Source organism: Apodemus sylvaticus, chromosome 9 (genome assembly GCF_947179515.1).
Source record: "Apodemus sylvaticus chromosome 9, mApoSyl1.1, whole genome shotgun sequence".
NCBI classification, from domain to species: domain Eukaryota; kingdom Metazoa; phylum Chordata; class Mammalia; order Rodentia; family Muridae; genus Apodemus; species Apodemus sylvaticus.
In genome coordinates, this window is record NC_067480.1 from 65,401,364 (window position 1) to 65,415,662 (window position 14,299).

The window sequence follows — 14,299 nt, forward strand, 5'->3', positions numbered from 1 at the left end:
TTAATCCAGCACTCAGGAGGCAGAGGCAGAAGGATCTCCATGGGATTGAGGCCAGCACGGTCTACATAGTAAGCTCCAGGCTAGCTAGGGCTACTTAGAGGGGCTCTGTCTCTCTCAAAAACAAGCAAAGCAAAACCAAAACAACGAACAAAAACAGAGGCTGAAGCACAGATCTGTGCTCAACTCCACACAACTGTAAAAGCCACACAATTGCAGCATACATTCACACTAACCCCAGATTTAATGCTTTTTCAATCCGAAATTTAAATGGTAAGATTGAGATTTAATGCAGAAAGGGAAGAAAGTGCCTTTTCTTAGAGAAGACCTCTTGCAATGTAGAATGCGGTCTGAAATGCAGGGCGCAGCAATCTGGTTTGGGGGATCGAAATCGTGCTGCTCGCCCCTCCCCACAAATATCACCCACTTCACATTGTTAAGAAAAGTAAAAAAAAAAAATAAAGTCAATAATCAATTATTAACTAATTAAATAAACTTGCAGGCATATTTTAAGAAGAAAGAAAACTATTTCAGCAGAATTGTCCTCAACTGTACATCTCTGATTCTTGTTCACTAGTACAGAGGGCAGCAGAACAACCTGACAGGGCGGAAGGACCCTGTAAGAGGAGTTATATGATTAGCAGCTCTTGAAATTAGTTCAGAAATGAGAAAGAATTTGCCAAAAGATTTCTTAAGCAGAAAGAAATAAAGTTAGGAGAGATGACTCGGTGACTGCTCTTGCAGAGGACCTGTATTTGGTTTGCAGCAACCACATAGCAACTCATAACTGTCTGTTACTGTAGTTCCAGAGATGTGATGTCTTCTTCTGGCCTCCCTAGACACTGCATACATGTGGACTAGCCATTTGGAGGTGTAGGTGTCTTAGTCAAGGAGGCTGTTGGAAACTGGCTTCCCCAGGATTGTTTATGGTGTGCTTAAACAGTAAAACATTGCTTAATATTTTCTTTTTTTTTTTATAAAGATGACAGAACAAGACACCAAATACTTAGAAGATCTGCAAGATGAGTTTGACTACAGGTACAAAACAATTCAGACAATGGGTAAGTTTTTGTCTTGTCTGCAACTCTCAATAAAGACATAAAAACAGCATAATTATTAGGGTTCTTTACTAGTAAGAGTCAAATTGCGAGCACATTTAATCTTCTTGCTTAAGTGAGTCTCCCACCAACATGTTTCTGAGTAATACAGGGAAATAATATTTCCAGTTTCATATTTTCTGTCTCTCCAGGTAAGTTTTAAACACCTATATGTACCAACCACTTCAAAGAAAATTCCAAGTCACATAAGAAATGATGTCCACTGCAACATGTATCCCCGCCTCCAACACTACCAGTAAGAGTATTCTAAGGAGCTAAGATCTCAGGGCTGGGTGTGCTGGCACATACATGTAATTGCAACACTTGTGAGGTGGAGAGACATAGCAAGAAAGTTCCTCAAAAGAAAAACAAAATGCAACTAATGAAAATAAAAAATCATCTAATGTAGTCAGGAAGTCACAGACATGAAGTCTTATGATTTTTCAAAGAATTATAAAGTAGAAATATGCTTCATAGAAGAGTTTTTGGAAAATAGGTAAAAGTATTAAAAATAAAAATTACATAAAGTCTCATGATAGGCATGGTTAAAATTTCTTGTATTTTCTCTACCTTGTCACAAGCATATGTATCTACAAAGTTATCTCCCAAATAATTAGACATTTTGTATATGTTCTTGTGTATAGAATTTTAAATTAAACTTTTATTTGTAAATATTTCTAAAATATAAATTTAATACTTGAGTAAATGTCTCAATGCAAAAATTCTGAATTAATCTGTCTCTGTGTACTTAAACACTGTTTACAGTTAGATGAATTTTAATAAATGGATGGAGAAGAACAAAATATTTATAAGACCCTAGTTATATAAGCAATAGTGGATTGATAGTCTAAATTTACTCCAATTCCTGGGATAATCATTAAAACAATCCTGTTTAGATTGTTGACAGGACCATGCCAATACAGACTTATTAGTTTAGATCATGGCATTCTGCTTTTGTTCGACAACAGAAAACATTAGATAGGTGCCTTATTTACTTTTCCATTGTTGTAAAGAGCATGCACAAGGCAAGTTTTAGAAGAAATCTTTTAATTGGTGATTTGATTACCATTATCATCACGGTGGGAAGGATGGCAGCATGCAAGTAGGTACTGGACCAGTAGCTGAAAGCTACATCCTGATCCTTAGGCAGAGTAAAAGACACTGGGGCTGGCATGACCTTTTGAAACTTCAAAGCCCATCCTCAGTGACACACGTCCTTTTAACAAGGCCACACCCACTCTAATCCTTTAAAAACAGTTCCACTAACTGGGGATCAGGCATTAACTCATGTAAGCCTGTGGGGGGCATTACTATTCAAACCATCCTAACAAGTAAAGATGGGAGCCCAGAAACATTTTTATAATTTTACTTCAAATTTTTATTTCAAAATATGTTTTTAAAAGCAAAGCAAATATAAACATCTATTTTACAGAATTTCTTTCATTAAAATGTTGACACATGCCTTGAAGGCAGTATGGAGGATTGTTATCTAATGTTTAATTTTTCTGAAGGTGTCTTTCAGTCTCCTGTTGTATTCAGGGTGTCAAGACAACCATGAAATATTCAAAATGCTCATGATTATTTAAATGTACAATTTCCTCTTTAGAAGAAATAATACAACTTGGATTTAATCACTTACGAAAGGGAACAGGGATCCTAGAAAAACCCTGTATTTCATCAAACATCTTTGAAAACAGATTTATTCCAATTTCCATATAAACTATGAAGTTTAAGGATTACAATATAATAAGCTCTAGTAAACAATAAAACCATTTTGAATGTAGCATTTTACTAAGTTTCCCCGGTACTTTTCAACTTTTATGTGCATTATAAAGAGTTGAAAACCAGTTGTGGTGGCTTACACCTGGAGCCTAGTACATTGGAGGTGGAGGCAGGAAGAAGACCTAGGGTTCAAGACCAACCTCAGCTCTGCAGCCAGTATAAAGCCAGCCTGGGTTGTGTGGCAGCCTAGCACACACAAACAGACATGAGAATGAGTCAAACTATTTAATCACGAGCACAAAAAAGTCTCCCTTTCCTTTTATCCTTAGTGCAGGCCAGACCAGTAAAATGAATCCATTGCAAAACCTTCCTTTATCCACTGCCAACAAATGAATCAAAAGAGAGCACTCCCCTGTGGGGAGCAGTGGCCACTCCCGACAGGCAGGTGGTCAGGAATATGTGGCAGAAACTAGCTGAGTTTCACAACTGAAGACTAGGGCATCAGTAGAGATGGAGATAAGAAACTGGTAAGGGCATGCTTTTCCAGACAGGAGATAGTAGCACCCACAGTTGTGCCAAGGCAAGTTTAAATTACTTTATGTCTGTGCATTTTTTGTTTTGTTTTGTTTTGTTTTGTTTTGTTTTGTTTTGGTGTTTTGGTTTCTTGAGATAGGGTTTCTCTGTATAGCCCTGGCTGTCCTAGAACTCACGCTGTAGACCAGTCTGGCCTCGAACTCAGAAGTCTGCCTGCCTCTGCCTTCCAAGTGCTAGGACTAAAGGTGTGTGCCACCACTGCCTGGCATGTGTATATCTTTTATCTGAGGATTCAAGGGAAGCTGGGAGGAGGCTGGTAACACAGTCACCTCCCAGAGTAAATATGGGTAGAGCATAAAACTATACACATAACGTTCCTCCTGCATCTGTCTGTAGATAGACAAAAGGTCTCCTGTGCATGCTTGTCTGAAACTCTTCCTGGCAGAATAAGGGCATTCTTGGATTGGGCTTCCAACCCTAACACAAGGAGCCCATTTGTGTCTTATAACCTAAGCCCCTGGCCCTGTGCAGGGCTGGTCTGGAGGTGGATTGAGTAGATTTGACTTTCAGGAATAAAAAAGCTTTGCCTAAAGATAAATCTGAATTTCATTTTCTTCCCTTTGCAGATCAGGGTGACAAGAACAGTATCCTGGTAAACCAGGAAGTTTTGACACTGCAAGAAATGCTTAATAGTCTGGACTTCAAGAGAAAGGTTGGCAAAGAAATCAATTTGTCATTTGTCTGACTTTTCTTTTCCTAAACCTCATCCTACAGAACCAAGGCCTCAGATTTTATCAGTTCATTTACACTGAATGGAAAATGTCAGAATTTCCAGAAACTGTCCTCCATGTCTCTGGGTAAAATTGTATGGCCACCTCAGCCTCAACCTCCCAACCTTGTTTGTGTAATTCAATGGCTAGAGGGATTGTTAACTTCGGTGGAAGCTGGACCCGAGCTTTATTTTTCACTGTTTTAGACATAGGTTGTTAAGGTTCAGAAGTGGGTTACACTACACATTTTTAGTTAAAAATTATTACATGATGTAAAACTCTATTGGAAAAATTAGTGTTCTATATTCTAGTCTGAAAATGACACTGTTAAATATTGTCCTATTTGTGAAATCTCTTAGGACTTAAGAATAGTTTGTTAGTAAAAAACATTTTTTGGCTCAGTGAAATATTTTCAAGACAGTAAATATTTTGATTTCAATTTTCTACCTGTCTTTAAAAGTAAATGCAATTGGTATTCAACCAATAACTGTTAAATCAGTAGTTCACTTCTAAAAGATCAATTTTGGTGAATGAACTTATATGCATACAAATAAGTTTATTTTCACTTTAAATTGATTATAAACATAATTAGGTATGTGTAAGATTGCAAGCACATAAGCAGTATACATAAGCAGATAGTCCAAGCTAACGCGTAAGGATTTTATGGGTGCATGTTTTATATGCACTGTCTTATTTTGCTTGAGAAACAAAATTAGAAAGAGAAAAGGAACTCTGAAAATAACGTAGCTCCTCCACCCACTTTTATATATATGGAGAACTAAATTATAACAAGGTTGTCCAAACTCACAAAACCTGGAGAGAAATTCTTGTCTCCTAATTTCTATGCTTATGAAAGTTATATTTTCCTATGCCTCCCTAAACACAAAGTCTGAAGGAAAAGTAACATAGAAAGACCCAAGTTTTAATCAGTATTTTTGAAAATACACGTAGAAACAGGCACTGGAGCAATGGCTTAAGTGTTAAGAGCAACAGAGGCTGATCTTCCAGAGAACCCAGGTTCCATTCTCAGGACCCACATGGTGACTCATGAGCAACTGAAACTCCACTCTTAGGGGATCTAACACCTCTTCTGCCTTTGGGAGACACTGCACACACATCAGCTGGACAAACATGCGGGCACAACACCAATACACATATAAATAAAAAAATAAACAACTGTTATAAATGGCCTTCAAATGCATGTTTAGGACAGTGTGGTTCAGTTTTGACACTGGACACTTTAGACTGACGCGTGAGAATGCCAAGCCGTGGCCACAGCTCTCATGATACTATTCAGTTGTAATGACTTTATTGTTTGAGAAGGCACTATCAAGTTATTTGGTTAATTTTAGTCAACTCTTTGTCTCTCAGACCAATGTGTTTCTGTAAGCAGAACTGTAACCTGGGGTTCTGTGGCTCTCTTGGCCTGCTGTCTCCTTGTAGGAAGCACTCAGTAAGATGACACAGATAGTGAATGAGACAGACCTGCTCATGAACAGCATGCTGCTAGAAGAGTTGCAGGACTGGAAGAAGCGGCAGCAGATCGCCTGCATCGGTGGCCCGCTCCACAACGGGCTGGACCAGCTTCAGAACTGGTAAAACCATTAACTTTAGTTTCTAGTGAAAACCACAGGAAGCACAGGCTGCAGTTGCTCAGTCAGAGTACGGTCTACACCAAGCTCGGAACGACTGAGCAGGAAGGAGCCACTGTTCCGTTCTTAACTTGCCTCCTTTGGGAAGCAAAAGGAAGCATTTCCCAAACATAAGAACTGCTCAGTAAGCAAACATGATATCTTAAAAGACTCAAATGGCTTTTTTTTGAAACCTATAATGCATGTCTTTAAAGGTATAATAAACACTAGCTTCAAAAATCTGAAAAACAACTTTTTAAAATGTGTGTCTTATGGTATAAGCTCAACATTTAGTTTTATGTCTTCAAACACACTCACTTTGTGAAAGATGTTGGTCAAAGATGCAAAATTTCAATAGGAAAGAAGAATAAGTTTAGGAAATCTACCATACACCATGATGACTGTCGTTACCACTATGTTATATACTTGAAAATTACTACATAGAATTTCTGTTCTTACAAAAAGAAGGTTGTGGAAGACAATGAATATTTTATTAGTTTTGCTTTGACCATGCTGCAATATACAAATATAGCAAAACATCATGTATAAAACTACAAATATATACAATGTTTATTGGCCAGTTAAAAAGCAAGTTAAGTTAGGTGTGGTAACACACACCTGCCATCTCAGGGGCATCACACAAGTGCCAAGCCTCCTTGGTCTACAGAGCAAGACCCTATACAAAACTAACAGTACAACAAGGCATCTCTACTTAATATGAAGATAAACAGTTAAATGTAGATACCATCTTTTTACATTAAAGGATAAAAATGTTGATAAGGTTTTCTGACTCATAACTGCAAAATAAAAGGATCTGGCTGAGAGAACAATTGAAAAACATAAGGAGAAACAAAATCATTCAGTTCCCATTCAAAATTGCGTTCTAAGAGATAATTCAAGAAAATGGAAATTTGCCGTACCTCAGGTTTCCTTCTCAAGTGAAAAGATGTGGGCTCACTTTCAAACACACTGATTTTCCTCAATTCTTTAAACTCAAAGTACTCTACTGTGAAAACAAGACAAGCAACACAGGGAGTAATGAAAACCACAAATTAATGGCGTCTGCAGTGAACGCTAGTGGGGCCACAGCGCCCTCCCTGGTCCTTTCTGTGTACTGGAGAAAGAGCTGCGGGGGAGGCTGCTGAGAGCTTCTCTGCTCTTCTAGCTGTAGACCCCTTCCTCTTCCTCTTCCTCTTCCCCTTCCTCTTCCCCTTCCTCTTCCGCTGTTGCAGTCTTTCTAATTCTCTCTCACCTAATCCTCACCTCCATTTCTAAGCCGAGACCAGCACATAATGAGCAGAGTTGCACTTGAGCATCAAAGCTTATCAAACACTAACTTATGCCAAGTCATCATTTCCCACCAACACTCAGGAGTTGCGAATATGTACAAAGGGGAGGGAGACAAGTTTTACATATGCGTACTTAACAGGATCTAAAGGCCAATTAAAAGGAATTTGGTTCCAGATGTTGGCAATATTTCATAAAGGATGTCTGTAAATTGAAAGCACAAATTAGAAAATACTGAACATAATTCATGTTCAGAAAGAAAAGGATTAGGAAGAATGAAGAATTGTCAGTAATCATAACTTTAATTAATTTAATAATCACTGAATCGTTTATTATTTATGAAATAGGATCCGTGGTTAAACTAGCTTGATCGCTAAGTAGGGAAGGGAAAAAAAAATCTCTCATTTGCTGTTCAATAGCTTTACCCTACTGGCAGAGAGTCTTTTCCAACTCAGACAGCAACTGGAGAAATTACTGGAGCAATCTTCCAAAATGACCTACGAAGGGGATCCCATCCCTGCTCAAAGAGCACACCTGCTGGAGAGAGCTACCTTCCTGATCTACAACCTTTTCAAGAAGTAAGTCAATCACTAGGATTATAGACCTCCCTTAGCATGGAGCTGTGGGGATACCTTGGGGTGGAGGAGGTCAGGCGACAGTATTGCTTCTAGGAAGCCATGATAGCACCCCAGAGAGTTCCATCCACATTTTCATTTTTTGCTTCTTAATCACCACCTCTTCTCCCAGCAGCTGACTCAGTTTTCCATAAGATAATAACCCTCCCATACAGTCTTCACATTTTAAAGAAGACTTCTTTCTTCTTTATGTGTCTACACTCATGAAGGGTGGGAAGCACTTTGTGTAAGTTCACTGAAGAAAATTTCTAACACACACCAGAAATCCCAATATTCAGTCCAAAGTGACATAAATTAAGTCTCTCTTTTGTCATATAGGATGAACATGAACCTGTATTGAGTCCATTAGAGCAATTAAGAATTAGTATTGTTAGCTGAGCAGTGGTGGTGCATGCCTTTAATCCTGAAACTTGGGAGGCAGAGAGGCAGAGAGGCAGAGAGGCAGAGGCAGCCTGATCTACAGAGTTCCAGGACAGCCAAGGTCACACAGAGAAATCCTGTCTTGAAAAAGGAAGGAAGGAAGGAAGGAAGAAAGGAAGGAAGAAAGAAAGGAAGGAAGGAAAAAAGAAAGAGAAGGATGAAAGGAGGGAAGAAGGAAAGAGAGCAAAAGAACAAAAGAACAAAAAGAAAAGAAAGAAACAAAGAAACAAAGAAAAAGAAAAACTAGAGATGATATTCAGGCATTTTTTCCTATTATTTTATAGTAATGCTCTGAGAAGTTGCAGGGGAGATTGGGCTGGAATGGAGAGTTTAGCATCTCCTAGGTGTAATAAGTTTGGACTCTAAGGGAAGATAGTACCCTGTTCCTTAGGTTCGCCCTGTTAATGTTTTCACGCATTTCCTTTTTTTCTAGCTCATTTGTGGTCGAGAGACAGCCATGCATGCCAACACACCCTCAGAGGCCGATGGTACTCAAAACCCTCATTCAGTTCACTGTAAAACTGAGGTAGGCATAGCACACTCTGTCCTTGTCTGACTATGGCACTGTAACCACTGCTAATTAAGGCGCCTGACGTGCAGCTGCTCCTCATAGAGCACCTGCTGGGAGCCCAGTGCTGAACTTTGGTAAATCCCTGCAGAAATGGTATGATGAGAACTTGCTTGTCAAGAGCATGACAACGTGGGAAATTAATGAAGACATGTGGGATATTAGCATGAAAGTATGCAATCATAATACCAGGCACTCTGGGATTAATTGCTGAAAAGGTTAGTGTAGAAAAAGACCAGAAAGACAGAAGGGAGAATTTCAGGAGAGTGTACAGAAATAATGGTTTTGAGTCTGTTTTGGAACAGAGCGGAGCAGAGAGAAAATGGTTTCAAGTCTGTTTGGAACAGGGAGAAATAGAATAGAAAAGCCAGATGGGGGCAGGCTTTGAATATACAGGAAACGCAGTAGCACATTCTTCCCCTGTGATTACCTGGTAAGTGGCTTAATGGGGTTCCCATAAAAACTCTGAACACCGCACCTTTCAGCATATATCCTTGCAGAGTACCTTATTTTGAGACATATAGAAGCTGCAGAATTTTTAGTGGTTTCTTGTATATTTAGTACTCTTGTATCAGAATCAAAACTCAGGTTTTCTCTAGTACATTGAAGACAATGTCAGTTTTACTTTCAAAGATTTCTATTGTGCCTTCAAATCCATTCCAAAGCTCACATAGTCAGTCACCTCTGGAAGTCCGAACAAATTAAAATCTGCTGATTCCATGGGGGTGGGGGGAGCAACTGAAGGTTCTCTTGGCAGGATTCTTGATCTCATAGTAGCATTGGAACCCAATTGTTAAAGGGAAGGCACTTTTCAATTTGCATTTCAAAGCCCCTAATTAAACCTCTCAGTCAGTTTCTTTGTGTGAATTTTGTACCAAGATACAAGGACAGAAACAGAGAGGGTTAGCCAGGTTCCTTTTAACAATTTCGTTCTCAAAACTTGTTCATTCCCCATCTCAGGGCCTCTATAGAACCCAGGAGACAGCAACACAGAAAGTAGGGTGAGGGGTAATGGATACCCATCCACGTAGATGAAGGGATGTTGAAAATACTTTGAGAAAGAGACGAGGTAATAAGGGTTCTCTAGCAAAACATTCTGAGCAGAAGAGGTGCCTGAGCCGGTAGCACTTTGCAATTGTTGAAATGATGCCAGAGGATAGAAAGATCACTGTCCTGGCATGGGCACCCTGAAGTCTACCTCTTCAGCTCGACTGCTGGGTCCTCATCTTTCTGTTCTGAACTTTCTTGCTAGATCGTACAAGGTTTACCCCTAAAGCTTCTCTCTGCCATGGCATTGTGCCCCCGTTTCAAGGTAACACGGAGATCCTACACTCTCAACCTTCCTCATTGTGGCCCTTTAATACAGTTCCTCATGTTGTGATGACCCCAACCATGAAATTATTTTGTAGCTGATTCCATAACTGTAATTTTGCTTCTGTTATGAACTATAATGTAAGTATCCGATAAGTGAGCCTTAAAGGGATCTCAAGCTCTGGGCTCAATCGTCAGTGCCTTACAATAGACGGAATCTTTCCTGGAGCCAAATAAGGAAGAAGATAGAAAAGAAAAAATAATTGTCCATATTCTGAGGCCACCCTCTTCACCATCTACTACCAATCTTACACTTAACACACACTGCTCTGGGGCCAACTTTGTGTTTCATGCAAGACATTTAAGGACCCTTTGTTTCATTGCATGCACAGCTTTGCCTGGGTTGTTGATGAACTGTGGTTTCCTTCATACTATTTACATCTCATCTTCTGAGCTGGATTCTTTTCTTTTACACATAACCATGCCTAGCCTTATCTTTGCCACATGAGTTTTCAGATATCTGAGTTTATACTCAATGTACGTGAGGAGCTCGGTATATATTGAATGAGTGTACAGGGCTTGGGGTGATGCATGCATGAATGAATAGGTAAGTGAATGACAGAATATGTCTGCAACTACAAGGAACCCACAGACATAAGCACATTATGTGATACCACACTATGTGATGAGATAGATACCTTGGGGATTTGAGGGTGAAAAGCAAAAAAAAAGAAAAAGAAAAAAAAAAAGAAAAGGCTGACATTAAAAGAAGGAATTCCAGGAATTCTTAACTGTACTTGAATTGTTCCTTTTTTTAAAAAAAAATTTTCAGCTTTTTTTAAAAAAAATTTATGAGCATATTTATTCCTATAAAAATATATTACTATGCTTGAAACTATGACTATAATAATACTGGAATTTTCTAGATTCATTTTAGAAGTTTGGTCTTTCTCAGTATTTTCACCATCAAAATTCTCAAAAATATTTAGTTTTGCTGTGTTTACAAAGTATTTGTTTCTGTGGTATGAGAAGATAGAGTCATGTTAATAGACTTGAGAAGAAACTTTTGTACATATATGCCATCCAGATCTCAACCCAAACATACAGCTGTTTTTCAGAATGGGCCAATGTATTATCTAGCACCTATCAACTGAAAAAATGTACACAGAGCAAGAGTGTTTGTCAGTAGTGATATTGACTGGTATCAGTAAAGTCACAGAACAAACTAAGGAGGTTTTTACATGTTAAAGCACATTAACATATAAATGGAGATAATGTAGTTTTATTTATATGTATATGCTAGAATTATATTTAATTCTTTAAATGTAGAAAAAGCTTTTAACTCTTTTAATTTTTAATCTTTGGTTCTTTATTCCTGTCTCTTTCCAGATTACTAATAAAATTGCCAGAACTAAACTATCAGGTGAAAGTAAAGGCATCCATTGACAAGTAAGCTTCCTAATTTAACTTGAAAGATGGCAACGAAAGACTGGTTTAAATTCTTATACAATAATTTTGAACGTTTGCATTTTATTTCTTTTATTTTACATATCACTCTACTTTAAATATTTAACTTCAAGTTCAAAGTTCAAATATCTAACTGAACTCTGTAAAGATTTCATTTTTGAGATTTTACTATAAAGTTTAGATGATACTCCATGAGCATATTTGAAGTAGTCTAGAAATATCTTCCTGGATCCAACAAACAGCTCATTTTAAAGTTTCTCCTTGGTTTTACAGGAATGTCTCAACTCTCAGGTAAGATATTTACTTTGTAGTTTTATTTTGTTTTGTTTTGCTACTATCTTAAGTATATGTTGACCAAAAACCATTTTAAACGCAAAGATTTTTCTCCCTAGCAATAGAAGATTTGTGCTTTGCGGAACTCACGTCAAAGCTATGTCCAGCGAGGAATCTTCCAATGGAAGCCTCTCGGTGGAGTTTAGACATTTGGTAAGAAACAAGACCACACCAGTGTTGCTCCCCCAACTTTGATAAAGGGCTGTATAATTCAGAGTATTTTGTTGTTTTTATTTCACAAGATCAAGTACCACAGTAAGAAAGAAAGCATGCTATCATCAAAAAACTAACACAGTAGAAAAGACATGGAGTGAGAACTCAAGACTGTGAGTCTCTAACAGTAGCAATACAGAGCTGCAAGCATTCATGGTGACTGGCCAGTATCCATCATAAAAGCGGCAGAGATCTAGGTTAAAATGCAGGGCAGTTCTGGTTTCGTTTTTTTAAAGCCCCCCCACCCCCACCCCCAGGAAGTGACACCCAATGTGTAGCAGAAAGTACTTTCAATTCACAACAGCTTGGGCTGTTCTTGTGATGTCCCAACACATCATTGTATGTTATACAGCCTACCTTGGAGTTGTCGAGAAAGCTCTGGTCCCTGCCCCATCCTGGGCTTCTCCTGTTTACCACTTCCTCTTCAACTAGATTCAGTGTCTGTCTGTCTGTCTGTCTGTCTCTCCCTCTCCCTCTCCCTCTCCCTCTCTCTCTCTCTCTCTCTCTCTCTCTCTCTCTCTCACACACACACACACACACACACACACACACAGAGTTCTTAAATTTCCAAAGGCCCTATTGCCTTTCTTGCCAGAAACATGCTATTTCTCTGGTTTATTAATTAACAGAGAAACCCTGTCTCGAAAAAAAAATAACACTTACCCAGGGCCCACCTGAATGTTTGACATCACTGAATCAGCCTTATAGGTTCACTTTCTGAAACATCAAACTGGTTAGCAGAAAGACTTTTACCTGCAATATGTGTGTGTGTGTGTGTGTGTGTGTGTGTCTGTATGTGTTTCTGTGTGTGTGTCTGTATATAGATACATATACATACATATACATATATATTATATATTATATATATCCACTTGGGGTTTAGTTTGGTTTTCAGTTTTAACTGTTGTGTTGGATCTCAGCAGATGAGTAAAGTTTCAGTGAGTGAGACAATAGGAGTTATTGTTAAAGAAGTCAATCTCCACCTTTGACTGTGAAAGTGACTGACTTGATGTGTTACTGATAATGACTCTCCATCTAAACGCTATTATTTTCTTTCTCAAAGCAACCCAAGGAGATGAAGTGCAGTGCTGGGAGTAAAGGAAATGAGGTATGAGATGTTGACTCTGGGGTTCTCCTAGGAAATAGTCCTCTAACTTTAGTTTCTCTTAAACTGCTTAATTTGTATATAAAGTCAAAACAATGTTTCCCTGACTATAAACCTAAAGCTTGCTCTTTGTACATAATATGGAAATGTTTAAAGAGAAAAATGAAAATAAGACACCATATTACCCTGAAGAGAAAACATTGACCTTCTGATATATCAGTTGAATCTTCTGTTTATAGATCTAAGCCTCAAAAATATGCCACATATACTGTTTCATAACTTTTGATGGACATAGATGCACGTGGCTAACAGCGGTCCATCACGTCCAGTCCATTTAGAGAATATGATTCAAACTGTTGCATTATAGCCAGAGAGAGTGATGGTGCCGCCTTTATCACAGCAGTAAGGAGGGAGAGGCAGGTCTATTTTTTGTGAATTCAAGGCCAGCCTGACTTACAGAGTGAGCTGCGGGACAGTCAGGACTACACAGAGAAAGCGAGTCTTGAATCCCCAGGTAGGACAGTCTCTAGGTGGTCTTTCCTTCAGTCTCTGCCCCACACTTTATCTCCATAATTGCTCCTGTGAGTATTTTGTTCCCTTTCTCAGAAAAACCGAAGCACCCACACTTTGGTCTTCCTTCTTCTTGAGCTTCCTGTGGTCTGTGATTTGTAGCTTGTTTATTCTGAGCTTTTGGGCTAATATCCACTTATCAGTGAGTGCATACCATGTGTGTTCTTTTGTGACTAGGTTACCTCACTCAGGATGACACTTTCTAGTTCCATCCGTTCCAACCTAGGAATTTTCATGAATTCATTCTTTTTAATGCTGAGTAGTACTCCCCGGTGAAAATGTACCACATTTTCTGTATCCATTCCTCTGTTGAAGGGCATCTGGGTTCTTTCCAGCTTCTGGCTATTATAAATAAGGCTGCTATGAACATAATAGAGGATGTACCCTTATTACATGTTAGAGTACCTTCTGGGTATATGCCCAGGAATGGTATAGCTGGGTCCTCAGGTAGTACTATGTCTAATTTTCTGAGGAACCGCCAAACTGATTTCCAGAGTGGTTGTACCAGCTTGCAATCCCACCAACAATGGAGAAGTGTTCCTCTTTCTCCACATCCGTCTCCAGGTCTGCTGTCCCCTGAGTTTTTCATCTTAGCCATTCTGACTAGTGTGAGGTGGAATCTCAGGGTTGTTTTGATTT

At 38.8% G+C, this 14,299-nt stretch overlaps 1 protein-coding gene across 3 annotated transcripts in view; it reads left to right on the forward strand.

The window, feature by feature from the left end:
• Positions 1–14,299, forward strand: part of Stat4 (signal transducer and activator of transcription 4) — a 101,674-nt gene that overhangs the window by 65,051 nt on the left and 22,324 nt on the right. For all 3 annotated transcript variants that reach the window (XM_052192325.1, XM_052192326.1, XM_052192324.1), the window contains 9 exons: positions 980–1,058; positions 3,977–4,062; positions 5,564–5,715; positions 7,458–7,616; positions 8,527–8,619; positions 11,362–11,421; positions 11,713–11,730; positions 11,832–11,925; positions 13,049–13,093. In XM_052192325.1, coding sequence (XP_052048285.1) covers positions 980–1,058; positions 3,977–4,062; positions 5,564–5,715; positions 7,458–7,616; positions 8,527–8,619; positions 11,362–11,421; positions 11,713–11,730; positions 11,832–11,925; positions 13,049–13,093 — 786 coding nt within the window. The remainder of the gene's footprint in view (positions 1–979; positions 1,059–3,976; positions 4,063–5,563; positions 5,716–7,457; positions 7,617–8,526; positions 8,620–11,361; positions 11,422–11,712; positions 11,731–11,831; positions 11,926–13,048; positions 13,094–14,299) is intronic.